At 56.1% G+C, this 15,980-nt stretch overlaps 1 protein-coding gene across 1 annotated transcript in view; it reads left to right on the plus strand.

Annotated features, from left to right (window-relative positions):
• STK10 (serine/threonine kinase 10) overlaps positions 1-15,980 on the plus strand; it is an 88,056-nt gene that overhangs the window by 58,180 nt on the left and 13,896 nt on the right. Inside the window, exons 8-13 of the mRNA XM_054568048.1 lie at positions 1,068-1,202; positions 2,743-3,279; positions 5,515-5,645; positions 9,863-9,986; positions 10,402-10,581; positions 13,959-14,051. Coding sequence (XP_054424023.1) covers positions 1,068-1,202; positions 2,743-3,279; positions 5,515-5,645; positions 9,863-9,986; positions 10,402-10,581; positions 13,959-14,051 — 1,200 coding nt within the window. The remainder of the gene's footprint in view (positions 1-1,067; positions 1,203-2,742; positions 3,280-5,514; positions 5,646-9,862; positions 9,987-10,401; positions 10,582-13,958; positions 14,052-15,980) is intronic.

Genomic DNA, 15,980 nt, shown 5'->3' on the forward strand with positions numbered 1-15,980 from the left:
CGTGTACATTTCAGATGAGCACATTCCAGCACAAAGACAGCCCCCACCCCCAGCATTGCCTCGAAGCCTCCCTGGGCGAGCGTGGGGCGCTGGGGAACCCCTACCTGGTCCGCACCTGGAGCTGGGGAAGAGCCTGGGACAGACGCTCACCTGGGAGGTGTTTGTGGGGTTTAACACCTGCCGAGGCCTTACTAGCGTTGGTGTTTTGCAAGGTCCGTGAAAGGTGTGATATTTCTGTAAGCGCCTCGGCAGGGAACGCACACTGGTCCCCTTCAAACTTTTGCAAGCACACACGTGTCCACCCGAAGACACATACAGGTGTGTTCTTGGCAGATTTAGTCACACTCACCAAAAACCGGAAACAACACAGATGTCCACACACAGCAGGATGAACGGAGGAGCCGATGTATTCGTGTAGGAAAACACTGCTGAGGGACACAGAGGGAGCCGTGTGCCCGGTCACGGGGCACCGAGGGTGGATCTGAGTTTCAGCCGTGGTGTGAGCAAAGCCGACCGCAGAGGGTGACGTGCTGTCGGGTTTTGCTCACGTGAAGTGGTGGGGCGGGCGCAACACGACTGAGCTGGGCGGCCGGGGCGGGGGTGGACCGTGGACCGTGCCTGTCCAGGCCGACGGGAGTGCTCCGTGTCTTGGGTGGTGGATACTGCAGGTCTGTGTAGGTGAAAAAGGTGGAAAAAGCGAGCTTCATGATTTGGGAACTTAATACCTCTTTTAAAGAGAAAACAATGCGCAATCGAACCGCCCCACCTTCAGCCCCTGCTTTGGGCCGAGCGGCACTTCCATGGGCATTGGCTTTCCAGCCGCCATGGCCTCCCTGTGGGTTTGCCATCGTGGTCTCTCCTTCGCAGGGGAGGCACCTGCGGCTCGGAGTGGGGGAGTCACACGCTTGGTGTCACAGAGTCGGGATTTGCCCTCTTTCTGTCACACACAGGGCTCCCCGAGCTTGGCCTAGGTCCCCGGTACCAAGTCCGTGTTGCCCCAGCCTTTGCCTGCCCTCCTCGCCCCCCAGCCCGGAGCAGCTCTAATCCAGGTGTCTTGTCCCCCTCAGCATCCCTTCGTCAGCAGCGTCACCAGTAACAAGGCTCTGCGGGAGCTGGTGGCAGAGGCCAAGGCCGAGGTGATGGAGGAGATTGAAGACGGCCGGGATGAGGCAGAAGAGGAGGACGCCGGGGACGCCACCTCTGTGAGGCCGGAGGGATGGGGGCGGGGGCGGGGCCCATGGCCTTGGCTCTGTGGGAGGGGCCTGGGGAGAGGGAGAGGGAGGGCCTCCTCTCTGCATCTTCCCAGCACAGAGGTCACGGGCTCCCACGCTGTGCACCAGGAGTCTAGGTTTCCACCTGAGATCTGGCAATTTTTAAAAGCAGTATCTGGTTCTTTGCTTCCCAGCCTTTTCTGCGTGTGACTCACATATCAAATGCGCATGTTTTGAGTGCATCGTGGGCAGCCCCACGATCAGAGGCAACAGGCGGGAGGGGGTGGGGGGGGCGCTCCAGCCACCCCAGACCCCACCCCGCTGCCCTGAGGGGCACCCCCCCCACTGGGGACCCACGTCTGGGCACATTTGTAACCCGGTTTGCAGCTTCAGCACTTGGCTGAATTTAAATGTAAATGAAAGCTAACCTTTTTAAATGTAAAAACCATTTGAGCCAAGGGAAACACGTCAGGTGGCTGGGATCGTCTTGAGCGGCTGCGTGTGGGCTGCCGGGCTCGTCTAGTCGTCTGGGCAGAGCCTCCGCCAGGAGGGACATTTGCTGTCCAGACGGTGCCGTGGGTCCAGTGAGGCAGGGCCTGAGCGCTGCTGCAGGCGGACAGGCTCAGACCTGAGTTTTGGACCCTCGCTCTGGGTGTTGAGCAGAGGTGGATTAAAGTTGCTTCTGGAAGCTTCCATACCCAAGGTCAAAAACCAGCAGCCATCAGGACCCAAGGGAATGCTTACAGTGTGAGTCCATTAATACCAACTTTAAAAACAGGCAAACCAACCTACAGCACTTAGACATCCCGGTCAGGACAGCGATGACATCGGCAAGAAGGATGGCCGCGGGCGGGGGGATCTTGGGCCGGCCCTGCCGCCCCGGACCCAGAAGGTGGCACTGTGGGTGCTCACCTCATTCATTGGGCTGGACGTTTTGGTTTTCGCCAGATAAATGGGTGTTCTGTTTTATAATAGCAACACTTCCAATTCTTTCCACCCCCAAAAAGCTCTGAAAATGAAACAAAATAAAACAAAACGTTAGTGGCTGGTAGGTGAAATCTAGCCTCTGGGTAAATTTATTTCGGATTTTATGCAGTTTTGTAACAAAAACTTGACTTAGATGCCATCTAAAAATCAGGAGATGTCATGTAAAAAGCCAGACTTTAGCTTGGCTTGAAAAAGTTGGAAGGTCTGGCCGTAGGGGACCCTTTTCCCACGTCGTGACAGCTGGCTGGAGAGAGGAGCCCGTGCCCCTTTCAGACAGGCAGGGGCTGGCCAGCGGGCCGCAGCTGCCCGCGCCCCTGGGAGGCATGGCAGGTGTTCAGCTGAGCTACGCTTCGGGACAACCAGCAGGTTCTGCCCCTCCAGACAAGCAGTGGTTCGACTGTCGGTCAGGCAGCAGGGCGCTCTGGGGCCTGCGGCTTGCTGCGTCCCCCGACTCTGCCGCCCCGCCGGGTCTGACCTGCAGCTCTGACTGCTTGCTGCCTTGCACATTAGCAGCCTGGCCTTGACTGCCTTTCCTTTCCCCCAGCCTGTGGGGAACCACGCTCCCGACTCTTCTGAGGAGGCCCAGGTGAGCCCCAGCGCTGACAAGGAGCCATCTCTTACCCCGGTGCCACCCAGCCCGCCCGAGGACAGTGCAAACGGGCCCTGCCAGCCCGCTGGGGACAGATCCCTGCCAACCACCAGTCCCCCAGACGAGGCCCCTGGACACGAGAATGGCCTGGTGGTGCCCGTGCCCCTCCGGAAGTCCCGACCGGTGTCTATGGGAGCCAGGATTCAGGTGTCCGAGGAGAAGCAAGCCGCCGAGCAGCGTGAGGACCTTGGTCCGGCAGCCAGCCGGCCTCCGAAGGCGAGCCAGAGCCGCCCCAACAGCAGCGCCCTGGAGACCCTGGGCGGTGAGAAGCTGGCCAACGGCAGCCCGGAGCTCCCCGCCCCAGCCTCTCCTCACCCGTCCAAGAGGGACTCGGACTGCGGCAGCCTGTCCACCTCCGACAGTGTGGACTACGGTGCCTCGCTGTCCGCCGACCTGTCCCTGAACAGGGAGACGGGCTCTCTGTCCATCAAGGTAAGGCCGCCTCTGGCTCTCGGGCTGGGAGCAAGATGTTCCTCTGCCAGGCTGGCGTTTCTGAGAGCAGTTGACGGCCGCCTTCCGTTTCTAAGTGGCTCACAAAGATTGCTCTTTCTTTAATGGGCTTTCAGTTTGACTCGCAGTTTAATCTCCAAAAGATCTGAGCTCCGTCTGGGGTTTAGTCATGTCAAACAGGTGGTTTGGGTTTAAATATCAATTTGGGTTCCCTTGTAAATGGGGTTCGGTTGAAGGCCCTGGTGAAATCCGGGAGAGAGAATTCTGGAAGTGGACGTTCTCTTATTTGTGATCCAGCTGGGGACTGGCAGAGTCAATTAATGGGAGCAGGCTCAAGGCTGTCTCCTGGCTCCAGGGCCTTTCCAGAAGAAGGCACTGTTGTGAGTGACAGCAGCCACTGTGTTTGTGGCTTTGGCACTGCCAAGTGCTTAAAAAAAAAGTGAAGGTGGCCCCATCTTTCGTCACTGTACAGAGGAGCAAACAGGCCTAGGTGGGAAGTGGGGAGCGGCTCAGACCCCACACTCCGGGCTCTGGAACCCAAAGGCCTTTGTGCCTTCCAGTCGGGACCCTGGCCTCCATCTCCTCCTCCTCCTCCTCCTCCTCCTCCTCAGGAGGCTGGCAGGGGCTGACCTCGTTCCCAGCCTGTAATGACAAATCTCGGATGCTCTTGACGTCACTCTTGGTCACTCACTTGACCAGGCCAGTTTACAGAAGTTGCTGTACCGTACTGGTTTTTCCTTTCATTGTTTACTTGAGGAGAAACACGCGATAGAAGTGCGAAAATGTTTGCTAACTGAAAGGGAGCAAGGCTGCCGGGGACACAGTTCGTTTGGGAGCAGAAAGCAGCCAGCACAGGGGTAAATGGCGGCTTTTACTTAGAATTGGCAGCGGGGCTCATCATCTTAGGACAGGAGTCCTGTCTCTTCTCTTCTTAAAAAGACACTAAAAAGAGTGAAACAAAAAAAATTTAAAAGAGAGGCCAACCCACCCCGAGCCAGGAGCCCCCGCCTCCTCGAGCGTGTCGAGAACATGCCTTGCGGGTCATGGCACTGAGTCAGGGAACGGAGCTGCTCTGATAAGAGTCCACTGGCTGCGTTGGCGCTCTGGGCACGACAAGCAGCCTCTGAGGCGGGCGGCCCCGTGACCGGCTTGAATTGAGTCCAGGGACATGTGAGCTGGATGCTGGAGGGAGAGGGGAGCCAGGGGCGAGCTGTTCGGGCCGATGCTGCCTGGAGCCCCTGGGTCTCTCCTGAGCGGGAGTTGGGGGCACAGCAGACTGTGAGGACACAGAGACTTATTGACGGGAACCACCCTGGCCCTCCCCCTCCCCCTTCCCCTTCTCCCCTGCCACCCTCTAGGGTGGGAGGCCCCAGGGTAGCCTTGGAAAGGCAGGGCTGGGCTACACCCGGCAGGGCCTCGGAAGCCACTTGGGAGGTTAGAGAGGGAGCAACGCCGACCCCTCCGGTGAGGGCTCACGGGCCGCCGCCCGAACCCGGGAGAGCTTTCAGGGGCATTGGAACATCTCCGGGGCCCTGGTTATGCTCTGGGAACATGTGAAATGAGTAACTATGCACAGGAAGAGATAAAGACTGTGAATAATCTCCTGGTGCCCCCAGACGGGTGTGGCCTCCAGTGGAGGTCAAGCCAGGGTCAGAGTTGGCTGCCAAATCAGTTGTGAACTTGGCTTTCTGGGCTCTTTGGATTCTGGCCTTATAGACAGAAAGTTGTGGTGTGCGGTACTGACTGTCAGGAATGAATGCCGCGCGCCGAGCACCTGCTGTGAGCCGGGAGCCGCGCCGGGTGCCCGTCCCCCACCTCCCCCGCCGTGTCTCACTGCGCCTCCGTAACCCCCCGGGAGGCAAGCCCTGTTTTCCTCCTCCTCTGACATGGTGAGGAAGCTGAGGCTCAGGACAAGGGACTGGCCCAGGGTCACAGAACCAGTAGGTGACTGAGGATTGGAAATGTCCCATGTGTGAGAGTGTTGGCAGCTGGGTGGCGGAGGGCAGGGGGCAGCGTCTGAAGGCGAAGATCAGGGAGAGGGGATAAGTTCAGACACTCAGACTCCCGGGTCGAGAAGCTTGAAGCAAGAGGACAGTGGGTGTGGACGTCCTCCCTGGTTGTGGGGCTGGGGGGGCAGGGGTCTCTGGGCCTACCCTCCATCACCCCTGGATTCTCAGCGGAGAGGCTGAGCTTTGCCTGGTAATCTTCCCCTGCCAGGATTCGAGGCTACACAATAAAACTCTCAAGAGGACACGCAAGTTCGTGGTGGATGGCGTAGAGGTGAGCATCACCACCTCCAAGATCATCAGCGAGGATGAGAAGAAGGACGAAGAGATGAGATTTCTCAGGCAAGTGGTGCTCACGGGGGGGAGCAGTCGGGGGGGGGGTGGCGCGGCAGGGGTCTTCGGTGAGGGAGCTGTCTGTCTGTCGCATGAAGTGATAGGTCAAAGAGGCAAAAGAAAACTGGTTTTGCCTGAGATCCTGTACTCACCCACCCCTGCATCCCTCCACTCACACATCCACCCACCCACCCACCCACCCACCCATCATCCGTCCATTCACTCACCCATCCACCCACCCCATCCACCCACCCACCCACCCATCATCCGTCCATTCACTCACCCATCCACCCACCCCATCCACCCACCCACCCACCCATCATCCGTCCATTCACTCACCCATCCACCCACCCCATCCACCCACCCACCCACCCATCATCCGTCCATTCACTCACCCATCCACCCACCCCATCCACCCACCCACCCACCCATCATCCGTCCATTCACTCACCCATCCACCCACCCCATCCACCCACCCACCCACCCATCATCCGTCCATTCACTCACCCATCCACCCACCCCATCCACCCACCCACCCACCCATCATCCGTCCATTCACTCACCCATCCACCCACCCCATCCACCCACCCACCCACCCATCATCCGTCCATTCACTCACCCATCCACCCACCCCATCCACCCACCCACCATCCATTATCCGTCCATTCACTCACCCATCCACCAACCCCATCCACCCACCCACCCACCCATCATCCGTCCATTCACTCACCCATCCACCCACCCCATCCACCCACCCACCCACCCATCATCCGTCCATTCACTCACCCATTCACCCACCCCATCTCCACCCACCCACCCATCATCCGTCCATTCACTCACCCATCCACCCACCCCATCCACCCACCCACCCACCCATCATCCGTCCATTCACTCACCCATTCACCAACCCCATCCACCCACCCACCCATCCATTATCCATCCATCCATGTATCTACCCACCCAGCAGGTTGGGGGACATGTTGGTGAGCAGACAGTTGAGGCCGTGGGCTTTGTAGAACTTACACCTAAAGGACCAAGACCCAACACAGAAGATCACCCCCGGGCGCAGTGCACGGGACCCGAGGGTGAGAGGAGCCCCCAGGGCACCGCAGCGCTGGCCTGAGGCCTGTCCGGGCGCCGAGAGGACAGGGCAGGGTGAGGTCCCGGAGTGGGGCCAGCCGTGAGGCCCCTTTGGAAAGCGGGCCCTTCCTGCTGTGGGAGTGTGGGCTGTCGAGGAGGCCCCGCCCAGGACAAGGGCCAGGAAGAGGCGGTCAGACCTAACATATGTTAAGACAAAACCGGTGAAATTGAGGAGGTATCTGTGGGAGGAGGTGCGAGGCAAAGCCATGTGCTAGGAGCCACTTTGTACTTCCCGGGGCTCAGGCCCCTCGACAGCCGTCCCGAGGGAGACCCTGTGCTCACCACTTTGTGAACAAGGAAGCTGTTTCTGGACAGTCACCCTGGTGAGAAGGGGTCAAGCCGTGCTGACCAGGCCTGTCTGCAGAGGATTCTGCCCGGCTTCCGCTGGTCGTGAAGCTTCTGGGGCTGCGGGCTCGGGGCTCAGCCATCGGGAGGCCTTGGGGCCCAGGAGCTCCCTTGCGGCCAGGCCTTTGCAAGGTGAATTCATTTTTAGTGTAGAGAATATTTCTAGAACATCAGTCACATCCCCATTTTTAAAAAGCACCTATCCCAAAGCCACACAGGAGCAGTTTGGCTGCCTTGTGTCACGTGTCCCCTCTAGGAAGCTGCAGACAAGAGGCAGACTTTTCCCTGGGGCAGTTTTGTGTACACACATGCATGCGCGCGCACACACATCTGAGTCATCTATGTGGGTTGGGTCAGTGAGGAGGGAAAGGCAACTGTCAGCGGATGACACCGCCTTCTGTTTGAACGGTCACCTGGGAGGTGACCTGTCTTCCTCAAGCATCAGATCTCCGGGGCTGGCTTCCCATGAGAGACCCCGCTCCGGGTCTCTGGGGGTGAAATCCAGGTTCACCGCTCTCCATGGAGAATCCATGGAGAAACCGCGCCCTCTGGCCTGGCCCTGGCACCGCCGACCGCCCCCCCCGCCCCCCGCCTCCCCAACAGAACAGAGGCGCTGTGTGCCGCTTGGTTCGGGAGGTGAGGCTTGGCCGAGGTGGAGGAGAGGTGCTCGCGAGGAACAGGGCCTTTCCCGTCTGCCAGCCATGGTACCAAGGGCTGAGTGTCCTGTAAGCCCGGCCAGGTGGCCAGGTGGCCAGGCCACGGGGGTGCGGGAGGCGGTGCCTACTCCCCAGCTGGCCCACTGCCCGCGCCACTCCGGGGTCCTAGCACGTCTGGAGGGGTGCGCCATGGGCAGCCCTTTGAACCGCGTGACTGAATAGTCACTCTTCCAGGCTGGGGCTCCAGGTCAGAGTTCTTTCTCTTTTCCCCTAAAGCCGGCGCGGGTTCCTTTCTCCTCATGGAGGGTGCGGGGAGGTCGGGGAGGTAACGGTAGAACCCAGCTCTTTCTGTCGTCCTTTGTCTTTTGGTCAGTTGTTCTGTAAGCCAGTTTCTCTGCAGTCAAGATTTCCGTTTTTTCGTTATCACCCTCAAAATCGCCTCCTGCCTCCTCAAGCCCCAGGGAGCAGAGGCTCAGATGGACGCTTCTTTATGTGGCCGTACAAAGTGTCTCTGGCCGTGCCCAGAGATGGGGCAGCCTTTGGCTCTGCTTCCTCATTATCATTCGAGAAGGCCACCGGGGAGTGTTGGCTGTTGGCAGGGCAGGTACCATCTCATTGAACCTCCAAGAAGCCGCGCTGCAGAGACTCTGCCCCACCTTACAGCGGCAGGAGCAGCGCCTGCCACGACCGAGCGAGGCCCAGGGCGCCGGCTGCAGAGCCGGCGGGACCCGAACAGGGCGCCTCCCTCCTCAGGGTGCGCGTGGCCTCTCCTCGGGTTGCGGCTCCCTGCTCTCAGAGCGGCTGGGCCGGTGGCACGGCGGGGACACCGAGGCGCAGACCGCAGACGCCGGGAGAGGCCGGCACACAGGCTGCCGGGGAGCCCCGATTCCCTCAGGACACCCACGTTCTTTTCACAGCGTTTTAACTTTTTTCTTTTCTGATGATATTAATGAAACGTGTCCGTTTTTAATGGACTTGCTCAGAAAGAGCCACAGTTCACAGTTTGGCGGTTACCCTGCTGGTGTTTTCTGTGAGAACACACATGCAGCCTACAGAATTTTCTATAAAATTAAGGTATATTACGTGGTTTAGGTCAGGTCTTTATTGTGTTTACCCTTGGAATAGGTAGTATGATGTTATGGTTCAAAACTCAAAAAGGAAAAGAGGGTACACAATGAAAAACCTTCCTCCGTCACTTTTCTGCCAGGCATGCAGTCCCCTCCCTGCGTGACTATTTTTTGATATAATCCTCCCAGAAATACTCAGCGTTTAAATAGGAAAGTGACACACACATACACGGGTGCACACACATATGTTGTCTCTTTTTCCACCCAGATGGTGGGGAAGCATCATAGGCTCACTTGCCAACGTGGAGGTCACCCTGCGTCTGTCATAAAGAGCGGCTGCGCTGGTAGATGTTTGTCCACGTAATGAAGTGTCTTCTAAAACTTGATTTTTAATGGTTGTAGAAAATCACATCAGATGGACATATTTTCAGTTAATTAGACCTATACTGCTGGGCATTTAAGTTGATCCCAATTTTGTACTATTATAACTAGCATTGTCATTAATATCCTCATTCACTTCCCTTGGGCACCTAGGAATGCTGCTTTAGAATCACTATCTAGAGGTGGAACTGTTACCTCCAAAGGCATAAACTTATTGCCAAGTTGTCCCCCCGGGAATGTTGTAGCATTTTATACCTCAGCAGGTTACAAAAGTATCAATTTCCCCTGTAATCTTACCTGTTGAGTTAATCAGAATGATATTTCTTTTAAATACACATTTCATATCCATGTGGGTTATGTAAAAATTTCTTTTTTTTTTTTGATGTCTGTTCATGTTCTGTGTTGCTTTTTAAAGCTAGGATATTCCTGTTTCATTGGTTAGTAAGAACACTTTATGTATGAAGATTATTAATGTTTTCTCTGTCCATCGAGGCCAATTGAAGCCTGAGTTCTGGTCCTGTCCCCATCCCGACTAGTGTGAGGCTGCTCCACGTGCTGACCTTTGTGTCCCCAGCTGTGCGCTGTGTGACCTCCAAGGTCCTTTCTGACGGAAGCGGCCACCTCTTTTAACCCTCAGGCGCCAGGAACTCCGAGAGCTCCGGCTGCTCCAGAAGGAAGAGCATCGGAACCAGAACCAGCTGAGCAGGAAGCATGAGCTGCAGCTGGAGCAGACGCATAAACGTTTTGAACAGGAAGTCAACGTGAGTGCGCGCAGGGACGGGCGCCTCCAGCAGCGGCGGCGGGGGGCGCGGCTGCGCGGGGGGAGATGCCCGAGTCCCCTGGTTTCCCGACCTCACCGGGCACTGCCCTGTCGACACAGAAATACATGAAGGTGACGGCGCTCCTCTGAGTCACACAGGAGCGTCTCTAGAACCTGTGTAGAGGATCGTGCAAGCACCTTGCAAGGTGGATGATCTGGTCTTCCTTTTGCATGAGGGAACAGAGACTCAGAAAGGCTAAGTGACTTGTCTCAGGTCATACAGTAAAGAGGTGACAGAACTGGGACATAAGCCCCAGTCTGAGGACACACTCTGGGCTCTCCCTTTCCTGCTTCCCACCTCCCTCCCAGTGACGTATTAAGTGACTTTGCTGAATTCCTCTTCCTGCTCTTTCCAGGCCAAGAAGAAGTTCTTCGACACGGAGCTGGAGAACCTGGAGCGTCAGCAAAAGCAGCAAGTGGAGAAGATGGAGCAAGACCACGCCGTGCGCCGCCGGGAGGAGGCCAAGCGCATCCGCCTAGAGCAGGAGCGGGACTATACCCGGTTCCAGGAGCAGCTCAAGCAGATGAAGAAGGAGGTGAATACGTGCTGGGTGGAGGCAGGGCGGTCTGGGAATACTAGGACCCTTTCGGTTGCAAGCGATCGAAACCATAGCTCAGCCCTCTTTCAGCAGCAGGGAATGTGGGGGAGCTGGTGTCCCGGAAAAGCTCACATCCAGCTGTGTCTGGCTCTACGCACTCTGGCTGCGCTGGGAAGAGCCCCTCCTCCGGTCCCTGGGCCCTGCTTTCCTCTGTGTGGGCTGGGCTCCCCGGCGGACCCTCACCGCGGGGTCTCAGGCAGCTTCCTCTAGACCCTCCAGCTTAGCAACCCCCACTGAAAGAGAGCAGGGGAGAAGGCAGGATGGTGGCCCGGGGGGATTTGAGATGCTGTCACCAGAAGGGGTTGTGGGTGCCGGGTGTGCACACAGACTTGTCCTCTCTGCCTGGTCCTCTCTTCTCCCAGAATAGCAGTCCCTGACTTTGGACCCATGCAACCTTTTCTCTTTACCCCAGTGGTCCCCAACCTTTTTGGCACCAGGGACCAGTTTCATGGAAGACAATTTTTCCACGGACCCCGGGTGCGGGGGATGATTTCGAGATGATTCAAGGGCATTATATTCAAGCTCACCTCCTGCTGTGCGGCCCAGTTCCTAACAGGCCCGGTACTGGTCCACGGCCTGGAGGCTGGGGATCCCTGTTTTTACTTCATTTGGAAGGTGGTGAGGGGGTGACCGAGAAGGAGAGGGGTCCTGAGATGGGGAGGGAGGAGGCATGGCTCTCAGCCTGTGCTGGGGAGGGGCATGTGGGTCCCAAGGCGCAGCCCGCATCTCTCTGGGCCCGCCAGACACCGGGAGGCCTGACTCACGGGCCTCCCCACCCCCTCAAGAGGAAGGAGGGGACAGAGGTGGATGCCCCGAGGGCGGGGCAGACCAATCCGGGCCATTCCCAGTCTGCAGAAGAGAGCTAGTTGGGGAACAGCCTCTGGGGTAGCCCACGGTGGTGGTGGCCTCAGCGCCCGGCTCCCGGGCTCACCGTGGTGGACGTGGCATTTGGTGTCTCCAGGGCCTGTGGGGGCGGGGCTGGGGTGAGACCTGTGAGGCGCTGACCTCAGGAGCACGTTTAAGGGGGCTCCAAAAAACCCAGTGATCAAGGTAAATAGTATTCTAATGCAATGTTTTAAAATAAAAATTCGTGCACAGTATTCATGATGAACAAAATATCAGCTATTTAAAATGAAAACAGGACCCAGCAGGGCCGATAGTACAGTGAGGCCGAGGCCTGTGAATAGAGGGCTAAATCCTGTCCGTGTGTAAAATTTTGATGAGTTTTTAAAATGTCATCTCGCTTAAGCGTTTGGCATTCCCTTCTTTTGTCCATTTCATGCGAGTGGTTGAATTTATTGGCGTAAGGCTATTCACAGTATTCCCTTAGTGTCCTTTTAATAACTGTAGGATCTGTAGTGATGTTCTCTCTTTCATCTTTATGCTGGTAGTTTGTATCCTAGTCTCTTGATCTCCTTCCCCTCTCCCACCTCCCTTTTTCCTTTCTGTCAATCTGGCTAAAGGTTTATTCATTTTATTGACCTTTTTAAGAACCAGCTTTTGGTTTCATTGATTTTCTGTTTTCGGTGTAATGGATTTCTGCTTTTGTATCTGGTTTGTGTTTAAATCGCTCTTCTTTTTATACTTTCCTAATGCCGAAGCTTACACCATGGACTTGAGACTGTCCTTTTCTAATGGGAGCATGTAATGCTGTGTTTCCCTCTAGGCAGCGCCTGACCCTCGTGCCACAAATTTTGATGTTGTGTTTTTATTTTTATTCAATTTCAATTATTATTTAATTCCTCCGCAACTTCCTTTTTGATCTACGGGTTATTTCAAAGTTTGCTTCAAGGTTTAATTTTAAAACGTTTTTGGATTTCCGTATCTTTCTGCTATTGATTTCTAGTTTAATTTCAGTATGACCAAATACCGTGTTTTAAGATTGCAGTTTTTAGGAGTTTGTCTCGATGTGTTTCATGGCCCACGGTGCGGTCTGTGTTAATGAATGTTCCATGCGCACGTGAAAAGGATGTAAGTTCTGTTGTTGGGCGGAGCGTTCCATGAAGGCCAAGGAGGCCCGGCAGATGGAGAGCGGCGCCCAGCGTGCTCCACGGCCTTCCTGACCTTCCATCTGTTTGTTCCGCTGGCTGCGGAGGAGAGAGTGTTAACGTCTCCAACTACAGCTGGGGACTTGTCTATTCCCTTTCCGTTTGTCGGTTTTTGGGTCCTGGTTTTGAAATTCTTTTGTTACTTAAAATCGTCCTTGTTCTTGGTGAACTGACCCGTTCTCTTGTCATTATGTAACGTCTCTTTGCTGCTGGTAATACTCTCTGTTGCTCCGCGGTTTGGAGTCTGCTTTGTCTGACCGCCAGTCCTGCTGTCTGTTGACTAGAAGAGTGTTTCAGTTAAAGATCTTTTCCCGTCCGTTTAATTTAATCTGCCTACATATTTAATGTCGGTTTCTTTGTGCTTTTTTAAAAGATTTTATGTATTCAGAGAGGGGAAGGGAGGGACAGAAACATGGACGTGTGAGAGAAACGTCAATCGTTGCTTTTCACGTGACCCCCGCTGGGGACCTGGCCCGCAACACAGGCACATGCCCTGACAGGGAATTGAACTGGCGACCTTTTGGTTTGCAGGACGGTGCTCAGTCCACTGAGCCACACCAGCCAGGACTAATGTAGTTACCCGCAGACAGCATGTAGTTGGCATTGGTTCCCTGTGTTAATTTCCTCAGGCAGACCCCTCCAAAGTGGCCCACCTCGGCCGGCATCCCCCCAGATTAGCAATTCCAGAGGCCAGAGAGCAGCACGTCCCAGAGAGTTCCAGCGCACGACCTGAAGCTCTCATGGGGCCCAGCAAAGACCATGTGTTCCCCCTGCACCAGTTCCTGAGGTCAGGGCATGGATATGCTGATTGACAGCCTGGATCATACACCCAGCCCAGAGCCCCATGGGCTTGGGGTACCAGCCCGACCTCGCCCCAGGAACCACGGAGGGGCACCTAAAGCAGGCATTCGCCCCCCGAGGCGATGCACCGCCACGGGGTTAAACAAAGACAGCCCCGAGGTAGTATTATGGCTTAACAAAGGGACAGCTTTTTCATGGGGGACTGGTATTTCATGGGGGTGGGCAATTAGGAAAAAGATGTCTAAAAGGGTTGTGCAGGGACAGTAATGAAAGAAAGGGCCGAGGAGCCTGCCCTGCAGGAGACTGAGGTGCTGTCGGCAGAAGGTGGATGGGTACCACGCAGCAGAAACGGGCGCACAGGTGCCGCCTGTCAGGGTGGCTGGCAGGGAGCGGAGTTGGGGGCCAGCGCCTGGGAGGCGTGAGGAGGCACCCTGACCCGGCCGTGCTCTGCTGTCTCGGGTGCAGGTCAAGAACGAGGTGGAGAAGCTCCCCAGGCAGCAGCGGAAGGAGAGCATGAAGCAGAAGATGGAGGAGCATGCGCAGAAAAAGCAGCTTCTTGTGAGTCCCTGTCCCTCCCTCCGGGAGCGGAGGGGCCCGGGAGTCCCAGGTTTGGGACCCTGAATGGTGGCCAGGCCCCCCCCCGCCATCTGTGCCCTGTGCCTTACCCCTCGAATGCCTGTTAGTCTGAATACCTAAATGCCGCCACCCTTTTGTCATCCCCGTCAACACCTCTCCCGTGCAGTCTTCCTTGATTGCCCTTCCCCCAGCCAGAAGTGAGCTCCCCTGTCTCTGGACACTGCAGCCCTTCACAGCCACCTCCCACGAAGCCTTTAGTGCCCCCTGCCTTGTGTTGGGGTTGTTTGTACGTCACATCTCCTTGACCACCCCAGTGCACCCACCTGCCCACTCGGTATCTTCCGGAGCCTCAAAGACATCAAGTCCCCCCTGTCCTGGACCCGGTCCCGTGCTCGTGCTTTGAGGGGGCGCCACCTCCCCTCGGTTGTCAGGCCACAATCCTTGTCGTTCCTGACACCTCCTTTCCCTCTGGTCCTTCATCGCCTCCTGAAGCATGTTTTGTTTGTTTGTTTTATCTCCAAACACCCTCTGGATCCATCACCTTGTGCCTATCCCGGTGACCCGCTGGCCACTGCCATCTTTTGCCTGAACTGCTACAGCCTCCTCCCAGCCAGTCTCCCTGCTTCCTCTCGTTCCTCTGCAGTTCTCTGTCACGCGAGCAAGTGTGGCCATGTCTCCCCCGCCCCCACAGCCCTGTGCCTCGGGAACCTTCCGTGGCTGCCCCGGGTCCACAAGGGAGCGCCAGCCTCCTCACGTGCCTGCGGGACCCTGCGGGCCCGGCCCCTGCCGGCCTGTCCCCGCCTCCGTCCCTCTGCTCCAGCCTCACCAGCCTCTGCGTCCCCGGGGCCCACGCTCGCATTTTCTCCCACTGTGGAGTCCGCACACTCTGTTCCTCTGCCCCCAGACGCGGGGACGGGCACACCCTTTGGCCTGGATTTCCTGCTTCTGGAGACGAATCCTGAGGATTAATCATCACAGGGACTCACTCACACTTAGCCACCAGAGGGTGAAGAGCGGCACTATCTGAGATAGAGAAACCTGGGAACAGCCTGTTAGATGTTGGGTGAATAAGTTAGGAGGTAGCCTTACCATGAAGTATTTTCAGCCATTACACCTCATTGGATAGAATATTACATTATAACATGGAAAGGTCTTGTAAATAATATTTTTAAAATGGTAACTAAGACAGAATGTAAAATTGCCATCTTAGCCAGTTTTCAGGGCGCCGCTCAGCGCGTTAACTGCACGCGCACGGCGCGGCCGCCGCCGTCCGCCCACAGAACTCCCCGGCGTGCAGGGCCGGAGCTCTGTGCCCCGGGTGCACGGACTCCCGGTTCCACGCGGCCCCGGCTACCACCGTTTTACTTCCTCCCGCTACACATGTGACCTCGTACAAGCAGAGTCATACAGTATTTGTTCTTTTGTGACTGGCTTATTTCACTTAACACGATGTCCTTAAGACTCACTTATGTGGTAGCATGTAGAAGAATTTCCCTCCTTTTTAAGGCTGATTAATATTCCGTTGTATTTATGGGCCGCATTTTGTTCACCTGTTCACCTGCCTGCGTTGTTTCTATCCCATGGCTCTGCAACTAATGCTGCTGTGAACACAGGTGCACCGATCTCATGGATCTCTAAAAATAAAACCACAATACCATAAACACACCTAAACAAGTTTAAATATCTCACAATAGTTGCTTAATAACACCATTTGCAGTCAAGTCAGTATTCACATTTTCAGTTGTCTCCTAAATACCATTTTTTAGCAGGGTCCAAAGAAAGCCCAGACACCAAAGGTGGCTGCTGTGTCTCTAAGTGTCTCTCAAATTTCCCTCCCGTATGCTTCCTGAGTTTTCTTTGGGGATCATGCTGACCTTCCTTCTATAATAACAGCAAGAGCTGAGACGCCGA

This window comes from Pteronotus mesoamericanus, unplaced genomic scaffold (assembly GCF_021234165.1).
Source record: "Pteronotus mesoamericanus isolate MK-2021 breed Mesoamerican mustached bat unplaced genomic scaffold, CSHL_Meso_final contig_2, whole genome shotgun sequence".
In the NCBI taxonomy this organism is placed as follows: Eukaryota; Metazoa; Chordata; class Mammalia; order Chiroptera; family Mormoopidae; genus Pteronotus; species Pteronotus mesoamericanus.